The sequence below is a fragment of the Tachypleus tridentatus genome, chromosome 6 (assembly GCF_004210375.1).
Source record: "Tachypleus tridentatus isolate NWPU-2018 chromosome 6, ASM421037v1, whole genome shotgun sequence".
NCBI lineage: Eukaryota > Metazoa > Arthropoda > Merostomata > Xiphosura > Limulidae > Tachypleus > Tachypleus tridentatus.
Window position 1 is genome coordinate 64,659,468 of NC_134830.1, and position 19,210 is coordinate 64,678,677.

Here is a 19,210-nt window from a genome sequence, read left to right on the forward strand (position 1 = left end):
TGAGTTGAAAAGAACTTATAAAATTAAATATAAATTCAAGTGTTTTTTATTGAGAAGATTTTAAACTTAAACTGTATATGCGCAATATTGCAGAACACATATGTGTGCCACACATTTAACAAATATTTGCACATTAACCATTTTGTAGATGTATAGAGGTGCTTCTCTTCTCATGGTATGATGTTGCAATGTTCATCTATCATTGCGTTCTGTCGAGAATATAGATATATATATATGAGGCGTTTAAAAATTATTTTGAACTTTAAAACACATTTTTCTATGTTAAAACCTTATTTTGCAAAACTTGATAGAAAATGAATTTGCAGCTTGATTGACAAATAAAGACATGAAGTCATACCTGATACAACATACTCTCTACTTCTTGACCTGTACCTAACATCACGTAGTTGGAGTGACGGGGTCTTAACCCACCCAGCTTTGAAGTTGTGTTCACAGTCATTCCATCAATAAGTAGTATGCGCAATACCACGTGCTCCACCACGTGGCAGAGCCCATGCTCCATTTCTAGTCAAAATGGTAAGTAAAAGACCAACAACAGCAAAAACATTTTAACAATTTTTACTAAACATAAACATTGACTCAAGTCACTATCCTTATTATTGTAATGACCAAAATTCTTGCATTCATTTCACTTGAGAAACTGTTTTTGTTTTTTTCTAGACATTTAATCCCACATTGGATATGTTTGTTGTAAATCCTTCAGATGTAAATACATTTATTATTCATCTATAAACAAATATGACAGGCCCAGCATGGCCAGGTGGTTAGGGCGCTCGACTCGTAATATCAGCGTCACGGATTCGAATCCACGTCACACCAGATATGCTCGCCTTTCAGCCCAGGTTGCGTTATAACGTGACGGTCAATTCCACTATTCATAGGCAAAAGAGCAGCCCAAGAGTTGGCGGTGGGTGGTGATGACTATGTGACTTCCCCCTGATCCTACGCTGATAAATTAGTAACGGCTAGCACATATCGCTTTGCATGAAATTCAAAACAAACAAATTTCTTTGATCCTTCTGGTCAAATTAGATTCTGACTCACGAGCTTACTGCAATTTTAGAATCACTGTTTTGTTGTATTCCACAATTTATAAAAACAAAGTCATGTGTATGGGGCATATTCATAGGAAACACTTTCTAATTTTTTTTAACATTCTCTTATTACTCTTAATGTTTCGAGTATATTTACTATATAATTCTATTATTTACCATTCAATTCATTCTCCAGTAACAGATAAGTTAACGCATGATTTTGTGAATTCTCCATCCAAGAATAGGTTATAACATATTCTATTCTAAACAACCCATGTAGAATCTAATCAGAAAGATACAATGAAACTTGAAAATCATGCAACCAAACATCTCATGCTAGTTTTTCTTTTTGTTCTATTTGTAATATTTTCTTCTGGTAATTAGTTCTATAAAATGAAACAATGTTTGATAATTATATAAATCCAATTTATAATACAAAAAAAAAATTAAAATTTTAAACAAGTTAATCGACACATCGTGTAGCTTTGCGCGAAATTCAAAAACAAACAAACAAAGAGATCGAACAATGTTATAAAAGAATACTACACGAGGACTATCTGCGATAGCCGTCCCTAATTTACCAGTATAAGATTAGAGGAAAGACAGCTAGTCATCACCACCCACCGCCAACTCTTGGGCTACTCTTTTACCAACGAATAGTGGGATTGACCGTTACTTTATAACTCCCACACGGCTGAAAGGGCGAGCATGGTTTGGTATGATGGGGACTCAAACCCGCGACCCTTGGGTTTGAAATTTGTCGAGCGCCCTAACCACCTGGTCATGCCAAGCCTGTTCGATCTCTCAGGTTTTCAATGTTACTGGTAGTGACGCACACAGTATAATAATATCAAAATAAGAATATTACATAAACGAATAGTAAAATAAATGTTAAATATTCTGGTAATTAAGTATAAAAGTTGATCTTTCTAAGTAAAATAATTATAGTGGAAAACAATTTACGATAAAAATATTTCTAAAATCAATAACGACTTTTCTAAGACAGCTAAGCCATTTCATACTGGTATTTATCTCCTGGGCCCGGAATGGCCAGGTGGTTAAGGTACTCTTTCGAAATTCGAAAGAAACCAAACCAATTTATCTTTTGAGAGATATGGCTTTAGTAGCTTGATATATGAATCACATCGTTCCTCAGTTTCACTCTATTCATTAATGTTTTGTTCAATATATTTTCCTTCGGTATGTTAACCGTCACAGGTCGTCAATATGCTATCGTCATAAACATTTATGTTGCTCAAACGTTTATTTTGAAACTTTTGACTTTTGAAATATATTTTAACTTCACAAGTTATTCTTTATTATTCTAACAAACGTGTCTTTCCAGGAGGTGAACTCAACATTGAGGATACACTTTTCACTTTTTCTCTTTTTGTGAATTTGTATGTGTGTTTTGAATTTTGAACAAAGCTATTCGGGTACTGTCTATGTTAGTCGTTCGTAATTTCGCAGATATAAACTAGAAGAAAGGCAGCCAGTCACCACCAAACACCGCCATTTTTTGAGCTACTCTTTTACCAACGAATAGTGAGATTGACAGTCACGTTATAACGCCTCCACAGCCGAATAGTCGAGAGCCTCAACAACCACGCCACGCCATACCCTGGATTGTATAGCCACAACTTGTTAACACAGTGGAATTTGTAAGCTGTCATGAACCTGACGATGACCGAAGAAGGTCAAAACGTTGTTCGCTCTTCTACGTAAAATATTTTCTCAACCAAACGAGCCGTTTTTGCATATACATTGGAAGCTGTCAAAAAAGTGGCACACTCTGAACAAAACAGTCTGTGTTTTGACTAGAATATCAATATTTTTGTCATTTATTGTAACATTCTGTTGTTTGTTTAATTTCTAAAATGATTTAATAATTTTTATCTTAATAAGGCGCAACTGTCAATTTGCTCCACTATCTGTGGCGTCCTGCTTCCTGAGTACCTAACGAAGTAGCACTATACGTCATAGTAATTTATCTCAGATGTCAAGCTGTTCTTAGGTTACGTTGTCGGAGCCGTTTATTAGTATCATTGTTATGGAGACTTACAGGAGATAGACAAAACAAAAGGTACCCCCCTTAAAAATGTTGTTAATTTGTTACATGTTTTAATAGAAAACAGAAAAAATATGTAAAATCATAAAACTATATATTTTTAGAACACACTTGACAAGATTTGTTAAAATATGATCTCAAATCCTAATGTCAACACTGGCTTTAGTGAATACCTGAACTTTTAATGATTTAATTACATTTTTTTATAAAAAGTGTTATGAACCTGATATAGTTTCTTAGATCTTATAATTCCAATTATCCTACAAAATGATCAAACAAGTTTATTTGCAATAATCGAAAGTAAAAATGAAACTCAAAATAACACGTATCAGTTTCACAAATTAATATTCAGTGAACATTCCCTTGGATTTCAGTAGTGCTTCACATCAGCCTAGCATGCTTTCAGTGAGTTTGTGCAGATATTCCTGAGCGATTGACTGCAGTCCTTCTTTGAGTACTTCAAAAAGTTCATATTCTGTGTTCAGCTTGCGATCTTTTGTTAATCAGTTTAACTTATCCCATAAATTTTCAATCGGATTTATATCAGAGTATAATCTGGCCATTCCATAACCATTTCTCTCAGGCCCGGCATGGCCAGGTGAGTTAAGGCACTCGACTCGTAATCCAAGGGTCGCGAGTTCGAATCCCCGTCGCACCAAACTTGCCCTTTCAGCCGTGGGAGCATTATAATGTGACGGTCAATCCAACTATTCGTTGGTAAAAGAGTAGCCCAAGAGTTGACGGTGGGTGGTGATGACTAGCTGCCTTCCCTCTAGTCTTACACTACAAAATTAGGGACGGCAGACAACCCTGGTGTAGCTTTGCGCGAAATTCAAAAAACAAACAAACCATTTCTCTTATTTTTAAGATATCGTTTAACGAATTCACAATTGCAGAGAAATCTCAGTTCAACCATCGTATACCTTAGGCAGTTGGAGAATGAATCGGGCATTCACACTATTTCATACGAAGTGTCCCGCAGTAGCATTATGTCTGCGGATTTATATCCCTACAAACGGGGTTTCACTAAGCGGCGAGCTGGGAAGAGTACAGATAGCCCTTTGTGTAGCTTTGTGCTTAATAACAAACAACAACAACCATATGAAGTCATAACGATTAAATGACATAATGAAACGACTTTGGATTTATGTATATCCGAGTGTTGATAAATAAAGACGTTAGGGAGGAGGGGTATTCTATATATATGACAGCCTTACGACGAGAACTTTTACAATGGAAAATACGTTGCATGGCTATTGTCATGATACACAGTTGTAAGATAGGACATGCTCAGACAGTAACGACGTGAATAGGCTCCAAAAACACTTCAGCATAAAGCACTCGACCGCTTTTTTAAAATTTCATGAACGATCTAATTTAACCTATCGTTGTCAAAGTTTAGTTTATCTATCCATTATTCTACCACTGACAACGTACAAGTGAAATACGCCATACGTAAATACAGCAGTATTAAAAAAAAAGATCGACTTACATTGATGTGCCATGTTGTTGGGGAAACAAAAACCCGAAAGTTCATATATGTAAAGTCACTTTAAAATTTGGTTGTATTCAAAGGTAAAATGTGTTACACCTAAAGACATATAACTTAAGTTTGGATGGTATTCCATGTCGTTGTTCCAGCGATGATAAGAATTGACGCAACTCAAAACTATTCATCCAAAATCAGGAAATATGTTTCGTATTTCGAAAACAAAATAATCGAAAACAAATACCCATATCATTTAATTTTTGGAAATATTAAGGCATATTTATAGTTTGTTTTTCTGTTACTCGTGCATTATTTCAATGTTTCCAGCATATATCTGATTTTCTAGTACACTTCTATATTACATATTTTGTTTTACCTGCTTCGTTTTGGAAAACAAATGCAGCATCAACGCCACCTATTTCTTTCAGAACATCGGTTGCTGCTTTAATGAATTCCGTTACTGCTGGTTTCACGATAATATAAGGAATTTTATTCTTTGTTGCTGTGATCCTGACGAAACCTAATCCTTCACAAGTGGCATCGATAATCATAGAAAGTCCTATTTGTATGTTAATTTCAACTGAAAACAAAATAAACGTCGGCAATTAAAGTTAAATTTTGACACACATGGGACACAAAATGGCGATAAGTAATCTGCTTTGACTCAACTGAACCATGCAATAAAAATTTTCATCATATACTGGAATAATCAACTAATTATTTTTAAGATGTGGGTATACAAAAGAGGGAAGGAACAAACATCATAATAACTAACAAAGCAATAAGCGTTTGTCGATTAACAATCGTACTTAAAAATGCCATTTAAAGCAAAACTTTACAGAGGCCTATAATGACGATACTAGCTGTAAGTGTGAATTTCCGTTAACTTAGAGCTATTTATTAGTGAGAATAATATTGTGTTTGTTCAACTTCACTGAAGACTTACGAATAGAGTCATATTTGCTATCAGATTTTATATTTATTACTTAGTCTTGGCTTTTATATGTAAGATATATGGACACGATACCCTTTGCTTTAGCTCTGTAAAGTAAATTAATACGTAAAATTACACTGTTGCAAGATGGAGGCTCCATTAAGAGACCTAAAAACTCGCAAATAAAAGTATTTTAGCTAGGAGAAAAACCCTTTCTTATTCAACTTATCTTTCTTATAATGTTGCATTGTTACCCATTTGGATAAAAACAAAGGAAGTTAACAGTGTAACAGTGTATTTGGTTTGTATATAGTTAATTTGATCAGTACATTCACAGTACATCAGATTAACTTATCACATCAGAGATAATCTAGACACCTACAGTTCAAACATAGATTATACGTTGACGAATGGACTACAATTGAACAAGATGTGGAGTATATGTCACGACAGTTTCAAATTATAATTGCTACTAAATGTAATCGCACCTCATGATAAATTGTGATCCCAATGAGATAGTTAGCGTCGTTCAAACTGAGTGACAAATATACAGAATAGTACCTTTCAACTTCTAGAAAAATAGTTTTAATAATATTAAAAGCGATCAACAACAGTGACATTAAAGAAGGTGAAATAGCCTTTGATGAACTAGATATAATGTTAAGCTTCATATATTTCTAACATGGTTTTTTCAATGTGTTTATTTACGAATTTGAAAAATTACCAAAAAAAAACTAACCATCATGCCTTTAAAATTATTACTTTATAAACTTAACACTGTTACAGCCAAGCCTACATATTTAATAATAAACTGAGATTTTGATGCATACTTACTCATACGTTTAATTGCAATATTGTTAGTGTCAGTAAAAGCAACAACTTCTGTTTGAAGAATTGTATTGTTGAAACTCAGCGACCCATAACGCATAGTTTCTATTACAGATCGTTTGGCAATATCCTCGTCCCAAGGGTCCACAATAAGGATCAATACTTAAATAAAAAGAGGATTAGTTATCAAATATTCTCGAACATTTTTATTTCAATTTATTTTATTTATATTTACAGCCATGAAATTCATATTTGCATAAAAATATAATATAGTAAAACTAGTGTTTTCATTGAACAAAATATAAATTCTAGTTACGCTGTGCAAAAAAAAAATAATGCATTACAACAAACTTTTCTTATAAAATTATAGAAACTGTTTTACTGTGAAACTGGCTTTTTGAAATACAAAAAGTCGTCTCGATATGTTTCTAAGATCTTTATTATAGTCAAATTAATAGTTTTGTTGAGTGAATAATGTCCACGATTTTTTTATCTTCTTCCTAAAAAGACAAATTAAATGTCACAGAAGCTCAAACTACATTTAGAAATGCACAGAATGGTGCAAAAATTGCCTTATTTAATGAAATGCATCATAAAAACGAATATTACATTTTTTGCTAAATACCGATTGGATTGTTTTAAATTTTGCGCAAAGCTACTCGAGAGCTATCTGCACCAGCCGTCCATGGTTTAGTAGTGTCCACTAGAGGGAAGGCAGCTAGTCATCACTACCCACCATCAAATCTTGGACTACTCTTTTACCAACGAATAGTGGGATTGAACATAACATTATAACGTCCCCACGGCTGAAAGAGCGACTAGTGTTTGGTGTTACGAGGATTCGAACCTGCCACCCTCAGATTAAAAGTCGAGTGCTTTAACCATCTGGCCATGCCGGGTCGCAATACGTCGATCACCTAGCAGGCTGGACTTTAAGCCTTATCGTAAACCAAGCTTTCTGTAACCTCGGACGACGGAAAACTTACCTTTATGGAGTGACCTATTTTACAAATAAAAACAAATAACACGCACGTAGATTATACACGTCACCTAAAATACGCATACAAAATCATCGTGGTATAACAACAAAGAGCACTGACAAAAAAACGATTTTTTTGCTATATAATTATAATATTGGATAAAAATAATCGCAATTTAATAACAAAGTAAATAAAAACTCAACTGGACAATCACTCTTACTTTATAATAGATGGGAAGAAATATGAAAACATAAAGATGGATATGCAAGAAAAAAACACAACAAACGTGTCTGGGTAAAACATAACATAAAAATTTTGTTATAGTCATCTTTTACAAAATAACATGATAAAACACATAAGTTTAATTCAATGAAGAGTGATTTTCTTAAGTGGTGAGCAGAACTGAAAGAGAAAATAGATTTATAAATGAAGTTTAATTTGAACATGTAATTAGGTGAAGCTATAAACAAACATGCCCGGGAAGTTAAAAAATACCAGAGGGTATGCTACTGTTAACTGCAGACGTATTGCTAGTGAGGTATTTGTTACAACTGGTAACTTTGGGTGTGGAGTTGTTATATTTGAAAAGAAAAAACCGCTTTCACTGTTTTATTCACACAAAAATATGTAAAATCTAAAAAATAATGTAACATTTTACTTCTAAAGTCATCGACTTTACTTAGGCTAAAAGACAGAAAACAAAAAAACCGTCAAAGAACAGTTATTGATACTGTATTTATACCTTGCTATATTAAAATGTATTACGAAAAAAAAATATCACTAAATAAAAACCTGTGTAGGGTTGGCTACTGAACTTAAAAAAAAGGAACCAAAGAAGATAGGGATCAAGTGAACGTGTCACGTGATTCGGCTAATGATCACATACCACACTAAGCTGTCTCGACTTTACATGGAGAATAGAATTCCTACATTACTGACTTCCTCACTTTATCTATCAAAAGCTCAGTGTTTGAACAGAATCTCATTATTATTCCTTTCATTTAGTTAACATTAGAATATTACTTTTACGATTATTTTACAACAGAGTAATATTTTACGATTAAAATTTCTGATTTTATTTGTTTTGCTAGTGAGGAAGTAATGTAGGGATTTTATTCCCCACATAACGTCGAGATGGCTTATTCTATTATGTGGTTATTATATATGTAAAAACGGCTGGTTTGGGTTGAGAAAATTTTTATGTAGAGGAGCGAACAATGTTTCGACCTTCTTCGTTCATCGTCAGGTTCACAAAAAAAGAAAGAGGCAAGTGACCGATAGCTGACCACAAGTTTGAAGGGAGTTGTGTAACTGAGTGTAGGAATGTAGAGGGTGTGCTTAGATGTTTTATTATATTTATTAATATAGGGATAAAGGTGTTCCTTTGTATTGGTTTATTTTGGGCTTGAGTTATTGTATAAGTAAAGCTTTAATTTTGCGTTTGTTTATATTTGTTTCTTTATTTAGTATTTGAGTTTTTCCGTGATTATGTTGTGTTTATTTGACTTGCAGTGTTCAAAAACGTGTGAAGGTGACTTTTTGTGTTCTTTGAATCTGGTTTCCGTTTTTGTACTTGTTTCTCCAATATAGAAGTTGTGGCAGTTATCACATTGTATTTTATAAATAATGTTGGTGTGGTGTTTGCCAGTGTAGTTTTTACATAGTATAGACCTTAGTTTTGTACCTGGTTTTTTAATAAATTTGGTATTAACTGGAATTTCATATTTTGTTACTAGTTTTTGCCAAATGTTGGTTATTTTTCTGCTGATGTCGGGAATATATGGTATGCAGCAGAATATGGTTTCGCGATTTTTTGATTCGTGGGATATATTTACTTTTGTAAGTTGACTTTGATTTTTGTCTAGGTGTGTGCGTACAATGTTTTCTACGGTTTGTGGAGGAAACTTGTTGATGTTGATGAAGTATTGTTTTATTTTGCCTAATTGGTTGTTAATTTTATCTTGTGAACATAGCTTTATGGCTGTGTTTATTTGGTTTCTTAGTACGTTGAATTTTTGTTTTGTTTCATGTGCTGAATCCCAAGGAATGTATGGTCCAGTATGGGTGATTTTCTGTTTTAAATAGTGTACCGGACCGGTTCACTGATTATGTAATTATTAACCGGTATTGGATTTTTAGACGTTCTGGACAGCTGAAAAGTGGCATATGTATTGAAAATAGAGCGACTATGTCAAGCAGCTCTTCATAGCTGGTGACCTGTAGAGAAGTAAATCCAAATGACTTTTGTACCACTTGAACACGAAGTTCCGTACCATCACTACATAGAAAGTGCTAGCGCACTCGCCGATAAGATACAAAATGTGTGTTGGTTATGTTATTGAGACTAGTAAGCCCCAAAAGTCCGAGAAAGATGTCAAGGTTCAAAACATCTGACACATTAACATCAACTGGGAAGGGACCCAGAAATTTAGGAAGTCGACATAAACTATCTTATTCATGCAGGTCGTAAATGATGTATGCAGAGCAATCTAAAATCCTAACGAGCATAAACATAAAACGTTAAAGCTAAGTAGTCACCAAACATTTATTTTACCCATAACATAGCAATGGGAAGATGAAGTAAACCATTGCTGACCCAGACTAGAACTTGAGTATTGTAATTTTTTATGATAATTTATTGATTTCACGAAAAAGCACACATCTGTTCAGTCACATACCGAATAAATGTCAGTACAAAACTATTAACGTAGTCACTCTCATTGTTAAAATCATTAGTCAAACTATTTTCCTTTCAATAACATTAAAACTCTACCAGTTACCACATGTTGAGCTGTAGCTAAATGTTTCTCAAAACCACAAGAAAGAGCATCAATAAATATTATAACAAAATTACTAGAATGATATTAAAAAGGAACTTCATTACTACAATATGGCAGAAAATCAATCAATCAATAAAAGTAATATATTCAGAGAAGCGAGGTTTGTAGTATGAAGGTTTAGCTTAAAGTTACTTAGCTTTAAGTATACTTAAAAGTTTTATAACAGTTTTATCTCTTATTACAATTGTTTTTGCTTGTAAAACTCTTCTGCAAAAGATTGCTTTTGACTAAACAACAAGAAAAAGAAAATAATCTTGAATCATGAAACCTTTAAGCCTTATCAATGGTACAAAAAAAAATCATTAGTAATGACATTCTTAACGTAAGTTATAGAAGTCAGGTGCCATCGGTGACAAGACCGAGTTTATGTGCACTTACTTTTGACACGTGTAATGTGCTTTTTCTCAAATTCGTCCAAATAACCTTAGCAAACACAAGTTAAGCAGTCGCGTGCAGGGACTGAATAATTAGAATTACGCAACTAAAACCCAGGCCAGTTATGATAGAAGAAATATGGATCTTTTAGAATTATTTCCCCAATTTAAATAACAGCCCCAAGAAAGACAATATTGATAAATGTGTATAAAGTTATCGTGAAGCGACTACAAGGGGCGATTGTGTGAAGTCAAGCAAAGATGGACAAAGTTAAACATCTCATATGGTGTTTGTTTGTTAAATAATTTCATCTCTATCTTGTTTGAACTCAAGTTTAACAACTTTAGATAGAAAACTGTTAAGATGGGCTGGCAGTTGACGAAGAGTCTAGGAGTAATGAATTCATTTAGCAACATAACTTAAAGGTAGTGTAAGTTGAAAACAAAGTAGTGCCCGGCATGGCTAGGTGGTTAGGGGCGCTCGACTCGTAATCTGAGAGTTACGGGTTCGAATCCCCGTCACACCAAACATTCTCACCCTTTCAGCCATGAGAGCATTAAATGTGACAATCAATCACACTCTTCGTTGGTAAAAGAATAGCCCAAGAGTTGGCGGTGTGTGGTGATAACTAGCTGCCTTCCCTCTAGAGTTACACAAATTAGGGACGACTAGCGCAGATAGCCCTCGTATAGCTTTAAGGGTCGACTTAATCAGTTGTTGTTATTTGGTAATATTGAGCACAAAGCTACTCAAGGGGCTGTCTATGCTCTTTCCACCACGGATGTCGAAACCCAGTTTTTAACGGTATAAGTTCGTAGACATACACTGCGCCACTTAAAGCTGTTATTATACATTTCTCATTAATAACTAGTAATTGACATATTGCTTTTTAGCGGTATAAGTCCGCAGACCTACAACTGTGCCACTTATAGCTGTTATTATAAACTTCTCATTAATAATTAGTAATTGATATATCGGTTTACGCCCGCAGACATACCACATACTACTTGGGGTATACTTGATCAAAATATTTAAACTTTCGTCTAGCGCTTGAAGGATTCCAGTAATAAATTCAGTTAAATAATATCAAAAGTGACTTATTTTATCTTTATGAAGTATATATACTGATAATAAAGATTAATTCTCCAATACAAGATCATAACTTAATGTAATCGACTGATGTAGCCAATGTATTCTGGCTGAAGCAGTATGGCAACTGAACATCAACGAAAATAACAACAACAACAAAAACACTTTATATTCCTCTTTTCATCTAAAGAAGTTCTTGATAAGTGTTGAATAGAACTTTGAGATTTTTGGAAGCTAGGGATAAAATATTGTTCATGTGGATAGAGATGGCAGTATCTCCTAGCTGGAGTACCTCACATCCTTTCAACGTAAATAATCAAAATGTCTGAGACATCTTAAATATTGACAACTATGTTTGGGAATTTTTGTTGTTGTTTGAGGACCAGTAACTGATCTTTCATTTAAGCACGAGTTCCCAAACTCAACTATTATACTAAAAAGTACGTTTTAACACAATTGTTCCATCTGACTAAGTTTCACAGATTTTACAAAGATTATAGTGATGGTAATATCTAAAAGAGATTATTCTATGTTATAAACACATGAAGGTGTATTTTAGCTTAAATACATGGCATATTTATTAGATAACCGGATAGTTACAAGCAAAGCTTAAGTTACAAGCACAAGTAGAACCTAAAAAATCTCTAGTGAACATCGAAATTAAATAATTAATAGACATACAGCTTCGTGTGGCTTGCAAAGACCGACATACACAAAATAAACACAAATCAAGGAAAAATAAAGTATGAAGACAACTCCAGCGTTTAAATGAAACTAAAAAATAAGGTCATCATGTGGGTGCTATGTTTAGTTCTAGGAGAGTTGATTATTGTGTTAGTGTCATGAACGAACATGTAGTAGAATTGATTATACACAAGGGTATTGTGACGTAATACATTTCTTAATGTCAAAACGAATGCTTATTGGTTAACTATTTTATTATAATGTTACTATTAGTGGACAAACTACAAACTATTGGTGCGTGTTTTTAGGCATAAGTAATTTTGCTTTCCTTTGTGATAGCACATTTAATAAAATAAAATAATCTTAAATAATGTGAATTTCTTAAGAACTGTTGTAGGCCTAAAATAGATTCGTGTCACGATAACGTATGTTAGAGATGCAGCTATAGGCAAGATAAATAATGAGTCATAAATATTCTATTACGTGGACATGTTGAAAGACATTGAAATTGATACAGTCTTAGAAGATGGCACAAGAAGTCCTGTAATATGAATTAAAGACCCACTTCTGTCGACTTGTAGCATGTCATAAAAATAAATAAAAAGCAAAGCTTTAACGAAATCAGTTTTATATTTTTTTTCCCGAAAGATAGAAACACCTTCATCATAAAATATATGAATGTCACATGCTGTTTTCGGACATGTGTTATGGATTAAAATACCAAACAAGTAAGGCCAGTTGACAATCTTCTTTTGTATTCTTTTATGGCAATATAATGAGTACACGACTCATTAGATATAATAAAAGAAACATGTAGCAACAATAATGGTAAAAACATAGATTCAATCAGCAAAATACAAAAAAATATTTTTAAAACAGAGCAAGGCAGAAACAGCAAAGTTTATGATACAATAAACTTTAACGTGCGTGAAAGTTTTGATTGATAAATGGAAAAGGTGTTGAAAATGAAATAAGAGAATTAACTAAAATATAAAATGGTCCTAAAATGTATCTCCAAAATATATTGCACAATTGATGTTAGAAGAAGGAAACAGTGAAACGTTGCGTATTATGTAAATATATTACACACAGCTAACCAAGAATAAAGTTTTCTTGTAAACTTAATAACCAATCATTTTACAAAAAAATTAAAGTGAATATATTATTCCTTCCACTTTTCCAGCATTTTGGCCCGGCATGGCCAGGTGGTTAAGGTACTCGACTGGCAATCCGAAAGTCGCGGATTCGAATCCTCGCCGAACTACACATGCTCGCCCTTTCAGCCGTGGAGGCGTTATAATGTGACGGTTAATCCATGAGTAAAAGAGCAGCCCAAGAGTTAGCGGTGGATAGTGATGACTAGCTGCCTTCCCTCTAGTCTTACACTACTAAACTAGGAACGGCTAGCGCAGATAGCCCTCGTGTAGCTTTGCGCGAAATTCAAAATAAACCAAAACCAAACCTTACTGAACGACTTTCAGGGCTTTTTTTTTTCCTGAAGTCTTTAGTAGAATTGGATTTATTAAATGCGAAATTATTTTTTACTGATGATACACCAGATTACTGGCGACATAATAGTGACGTGAGTGCCACTCGAAGTATATGTTTGTCTCTTCAGAATTTCCCAGTAAGAGGTACAGCTTGTAGAATATCATGTGATTGTCTTCTAGTGTCAGACAACTGTATGCGAGAAAACCCTAACCACAATAACATCATCTGGTCTCTGGTTAGTCCTGTTATCTTCACTCCAGTAATAATAATGAAAAAAAAAAAGATTTTTAAAGTTGCCCTTTGTGAGTTCATTTTTGTAATTTTGAGTGTATTAAATCAAAAATTAAAGTCCATGAAAACATTTTTTGGCTAAAATAACCTGACTTCAGAGGTTCCCATTTAACTTCTATGGCAATCAAACTCCTTATCTTTCAAACCTTCATGTCTCTTTCCTCACAAACTCACACCTTCATAGTCCTGAATTCGCCACTGTACCTGATACTCAAAAGATTTATACGTTACCATTTAACCTTAAGTCATTAATAGTCTATAAGGTAGAAAAATGTCAGATTAAGGATTTCTGCTAGTACAGAATAATGAAATGCGCCTACGTCTAGATCTAATGAAAGCAAATAAACGTAAGGTATTTGCCAATAAATACAGGGAATAAGACACTCAACTGGATCTTACTTAACGAAAAACTTAACGAAATAGCCAACTTATGTAAACGGTAGAAGGGGCTCTATTGTGGTTGTAGGAATTTGGCGTAACCACAAAGAAATTTCATAACAAATTTTAAACCTCAAATGAATTATTTAGACTGTGTTATAAATTAGAGAAGAACGGAGACAAGTGCAGATTGAATTACAACCACTGAGTACACTCTATTTCTTGCCACTGAAATCGTTGCCATTTCCTGGTATTACGAAGCACTATTGAAAACTCATAATCAATTATGATCAAGCTAGAGCTCGTTTAATATATCTCACCCATGAAAACTAAAGAAAAGTTGGTTCAGTGGATTGATGGATGTCTTCAGGCATTCATTAAGCCAGAAATGCTCTATCATGTCATCCAGTCCTAATTACATCAAAAACTAATAAAGATCACATTGCTAAAACTTTAATGCTAGCGGAAGAAGTGTAAGAGATGTTTTAGCTCAAGTTGACAACTAAGGAAAGTTCAAGATGTTTTATCACTTAACTAAGAAATTGAATTTAGTTTTGACGTGGTCAGTAAACCAGTTTCACAACTACTTTTAGGGCCAGCGGGTTTTTAGTGATGCCACGTCATAATTCCTTGAGAAAATTTCTTCTTTCTAGAAAGTAAAATGAAGAAACTTTTGTTTTTAATGTCCTAAAAAGTTGTTTGTTTTATATTTGCTTTCGTCGTCCTTTAATTTCTTGTTTCCATTTGCTATTCAAAAGATATATTCGTATATCATTAAGAATGCGGCTTGTATTGACAAAAATACAATACAAATACAACATGTTAAACTATTTCCAGTATCTGTTGAAACTTGTGACTGTTGAGTGAAACAGTACGAAAATTACACCTTTCTCTTTTAAACATTATTAATTGTTCAATACATTTTAAAAAAAATATCAAAGCCCTCAATTTCGCTTACGGTTACTAATTTTGGTTTCCATAAAATGTAAGGAAGGAAATATTTTACATATAAAAAATCATGCTTAGAAACTACTAAATGAAAAGTGTAAGTCAGCGAGGTACATTTAAATTGAGTACTTTACATAATTTGTCCACAGTTTTAATGTAAAACGTATACAACATCATAATTTTAAAATATGGGCATTTTATCAAGTTATATAAGTTTTGTCTTTCAAAGGATTTTAAAAATCCATAGGTAACACTGAACACATTTATTTACCAGTATCGTTCATTATGACACGTCATTGTATTTTGCATCCTTACAAAAACTAATGAGCCATTACTTTTCTTCCCAAGATATCAATGGTCTGAAAACCCTTAAATTAGATAGTCTATTATCGAAATGTGATGAAGTAGAAATACTTGTAACAACGTTCGATTATATCACTTTCGATGCATTTAAGAAAGTTGTATTCAATTCAAGTACATCAGAGGCGCCCCTCCAACTTCTTCCCGGTGAGGAACTTGGAGAGGGCTAGACAACAAAATTGAGATCCTGCATTATACATCTTCTGTGCGTACAGTAGTATTCAGGAGAGTTAGAGGAGATGTCCAAAAAGTCCCATTCTTACTAACGCCCCAGAGAAATGTATTTGAACTTTATTTTATTTACTTTTCACATGTATAACAGGCGAAAGTGTTAAATAGGTAAATTACGACACATCAAATTTAAAACTAAATAAAAAAAATCCAGAATCTCTGGGAAGAACCTTATATTTATATGAGGTAACTATAACGCCTAATGTTACGTTTGGAGCTGAAAAATGAAATAATTTAAAAGACAAATAAGCCAGTATGAGCTTATTTTATTTTTCAAAAAATAGATTATTTGGAGTACCGAACAATAATTTTTAATTTACAAACCAAAATATGTGTACATACCTTTACTGTTGATACCACAGAATGTAACAAAAATAATTAGTAATCGCAAGCACAATTTCATCTTACACAGAAATCAGATTAGACTTTCACAAGAAGTGTACAGTATCACGGTAAACAGGAACAAGAAAATCTGAAATGATTATCAAAGATCTTTCAAATTTTGTCCTAGAAGAATAATTGTGGCTTTCATAAATAGTAATGAATAATTGTTTTAACTTTATAATGTTGTTGTTGTTTTTTTCAAAATATTAGGTGAAAGTTATTAGTCGACATAGCACATTTGGGATGAGTAATCTAATAATTTTACCAAATTTCAATAATTCAAAAGAAAGGCTATACGTCATTATCATTATGTGTAAAACGTGGACATTTTAAAAAAAGGTACATAATTTTTTGATATTTTACAAGACGTTTGATTATGCACGAGGAATACAGTACACATTTATTAACAAATAAAAAAAAATATATATACCGTTTAAATAATTTTTCTCCTATATATCAAAGATGTCATAATTGTTTCGAAATTCCGACAGTAGGAAACAGATACAATTACCTACGATACAAATGTTTGGCTAAAACAAGCTAACAATTCTAATTTTTAAATTTCATGTAGATTTCTTGTTAATCTCATTTGATAAAACAGTAAAATGCAAATGAGTTTTATATGAAGAAATTAGCGCTCTGGTTGTAGTATATGTACTGGAGTTATATGCACCACTGCGTAACATGCATGCTACTGACAGTACGAGACGTCACGTGACATTCCTGTGAAAAATACATGATGACTTTTTGTTTACTGTAGGCTGAATACTAACAGTTTATACTTGGCCGTTTTTTCTTTATAAGTTGTTAAGTGGATCCTTCGAGAAGTTAGGTAATAGCTCAAAACATAGGTAGGTATTTTTAACGCACATAGACTGTATTGTAATGATATTAAGATAGTTCACTATAAAATAACATGTTAAAATCTGTTCATCATGATTTTTATGGAATTTCTATACACGAAGGTAAAAAAATATTGTAGTGTTTACAGCAAAGTAACGAAAGCTAGTTTTTGTTCAAATCAATCATATTGTTCTTTTGCATTTAAATTCTATATTTCTGTAATATTTAATACGTTATACTTTTAGGACACACAAATATCTCATTTTAGTAAACAAGTAAGCAAAAATACTTTTGCATTTTACGTGTTTTGTTTTTTATATTTAAGGTAACAATTTAATATTCAGCTTATAATAAAGCATATCATAGTATTATTCGAGAAAGTATAGTTTAATGTTTAAGTAGCTCATTAATATCTATTTTCGTTATGTTTATAATAATCCTGCAGTTTAGACCTGATTTACAAAACAAACACCTTACCTGAAACGTCTCTCAGTTACATGAAGTTCAAGTGTGAACATTTTAATGTGTGATGCAAGCTTAAGGTATATCGCTAACTATGTTACGTTTAAGTAAACAGTCACAGCCCCACAGGTTGCAGGTAAAAATCGAACTAGCCGAAAAGTCACCTATAGAAATGAGTTATTATCTCTACTCCTTGTTTATTCATCGTATCCAAGGGTAACGCAACTAACTTCGACTACAAGTATCGATTACAAATGCAACAGTTTCTACTATCCATTGCGTGACTTTAGCTAATGCATCTTTATTATTATTTTAGGTTTTGAAATACCTCATATACATTAACAAATAAGGCTAGTGCATGAGTTTTTTCTTCTTTGAAAGTGATGATGTTTGAAACGTGCAGCTCAATTCGCAAATTTATTTCATTCTTTATATTTATTTATATATTCAGTATTAAAGTTACAGTGAATTACAACATTCATACGCGTAAATAAAATCTTTAGTATAGCTTGAAAAACTAAATTAAAGGATATTACTTCTAGATTGTTTTCCATTCAGTAAGCAAGAATATGATGTAAAATCATATACACAGTTTTTCAGAATATGCGAAACAAAATTATTTTCAAATAAAACTCTAAGAATAGTATTATTATACTTTCCAAATATGTTAATATGCTCTTCGATACCAAATAAATACAACATTTTGGTGTTATAATATCATTTATTTCTAGTATTAATATGCACGACAGAGATTAAATAAAAGGTTTAGTATTATTATACTTTTCAAATATGTTAATATGCTCTTTAATACTAAACCTTTTATTTAATTTCTGTCTTGCACATTAATACTAGAAATAAATAATATTATAACACCAAAATGTTGTATTTATGTAATTAAATACTCAATGTTTCGCTTTTTCAGGAGTGTTCACTAAAACACAAAACGAAACGAAGAATGTAAAGCTTCAGTTTGTGTTTTAGTGATTGCTTCTGGAGAAGTTGTAAAGGAAACGTTGTGTTTAATTAAATAAAAGCAACAATTTGCTGTTATAAGGTCGTTTATTTCTAGTACTAAACCTTTTATACTGTTTTTTTTAAATGGATATGAATTTGAATTGTAAATATTGTATGGGCCTTATATTTACTCAGAGGGCATGACTCACACGTATGTTAAACTTGTAAGACAAAAAGTATCATTAAACGTGTTAAGCAAAAGGCGTCCAATCTCAAGTAAAAATTAAACTTGAAGCATGAATGTGGAAGATGTAAAGTATTGATGTTTAACGTGTCTGTATTTAATTTATTTTTATAAGTTTAATTAATATGTATGAACATATTTCATCCCACGAAGTTTATATATTCTAGAAACTGAACTCTTTCATATCTTCAAATTATGAAAACAGGCGTATCAACACATTACACGGAAGGAGAGTTTTATTTAATATGTGTCTACTTTTATGTGTTAATTTAAGAATAAGTT

At 32.7% G+C, this 19,210-nt stretch overlaps 1 protein-coding gene across 1 annotated transcript; it reads right to left on the reverse strand.

Annotated features, from left to right (window-relative positions):
* Positions 1–238: 238 nt before the first annotated feature.
* LOC143252701 (uncharacterized) lies at positions 239–17,870 on the reverse strand. Its single transcript, XM_076505256.1, has 5 exons — positions 17,746–17,870; positions 16,384–16,513; positions 6,381–6,536; positions 4,989–5,192; positions 239–525 (listed from the first exon to the last, which is right to left on the reverse strand). Exons 2-5 carry the CDS (start codon positions 16,442–16,444, stop codon positions 353–355), a joined length of 594 nt encoding a protein of 197 aa, XP_076361371.1. The 5' UTR covers positions 16,445–16,513; positions 17,746–17,870; the 3' UTR covers positions 239–352.
* Positions 17,871–19,210: the final 1,340 nt, after the last annotated feature.

Excerpts from the sequence above, each read along its gene's own strand:
- LOC143252701 (XM_076505256.1), bottom strand. The coding sequence starts at position 16,444 with ATGAAATTGTGCTTGCGATTACTAATTATTTTTGTTACATTCTGTGGT. Across the intron at positions 6,537-16,383 it reads CTGTGGTATCAACAGTAAAG|TATTGATCCTTATTGTGGAC; the intron begins GTATGTACACAT and ends TTTTTATTTAAG. Across the intron at positions 526-4,988 it reads TGTTTTCCAAAACGAAGCAG|AAATGGAGCATGGGCTCTGC; the intron begins GTAAAACAAAAT and ends CATTTTGACTAG.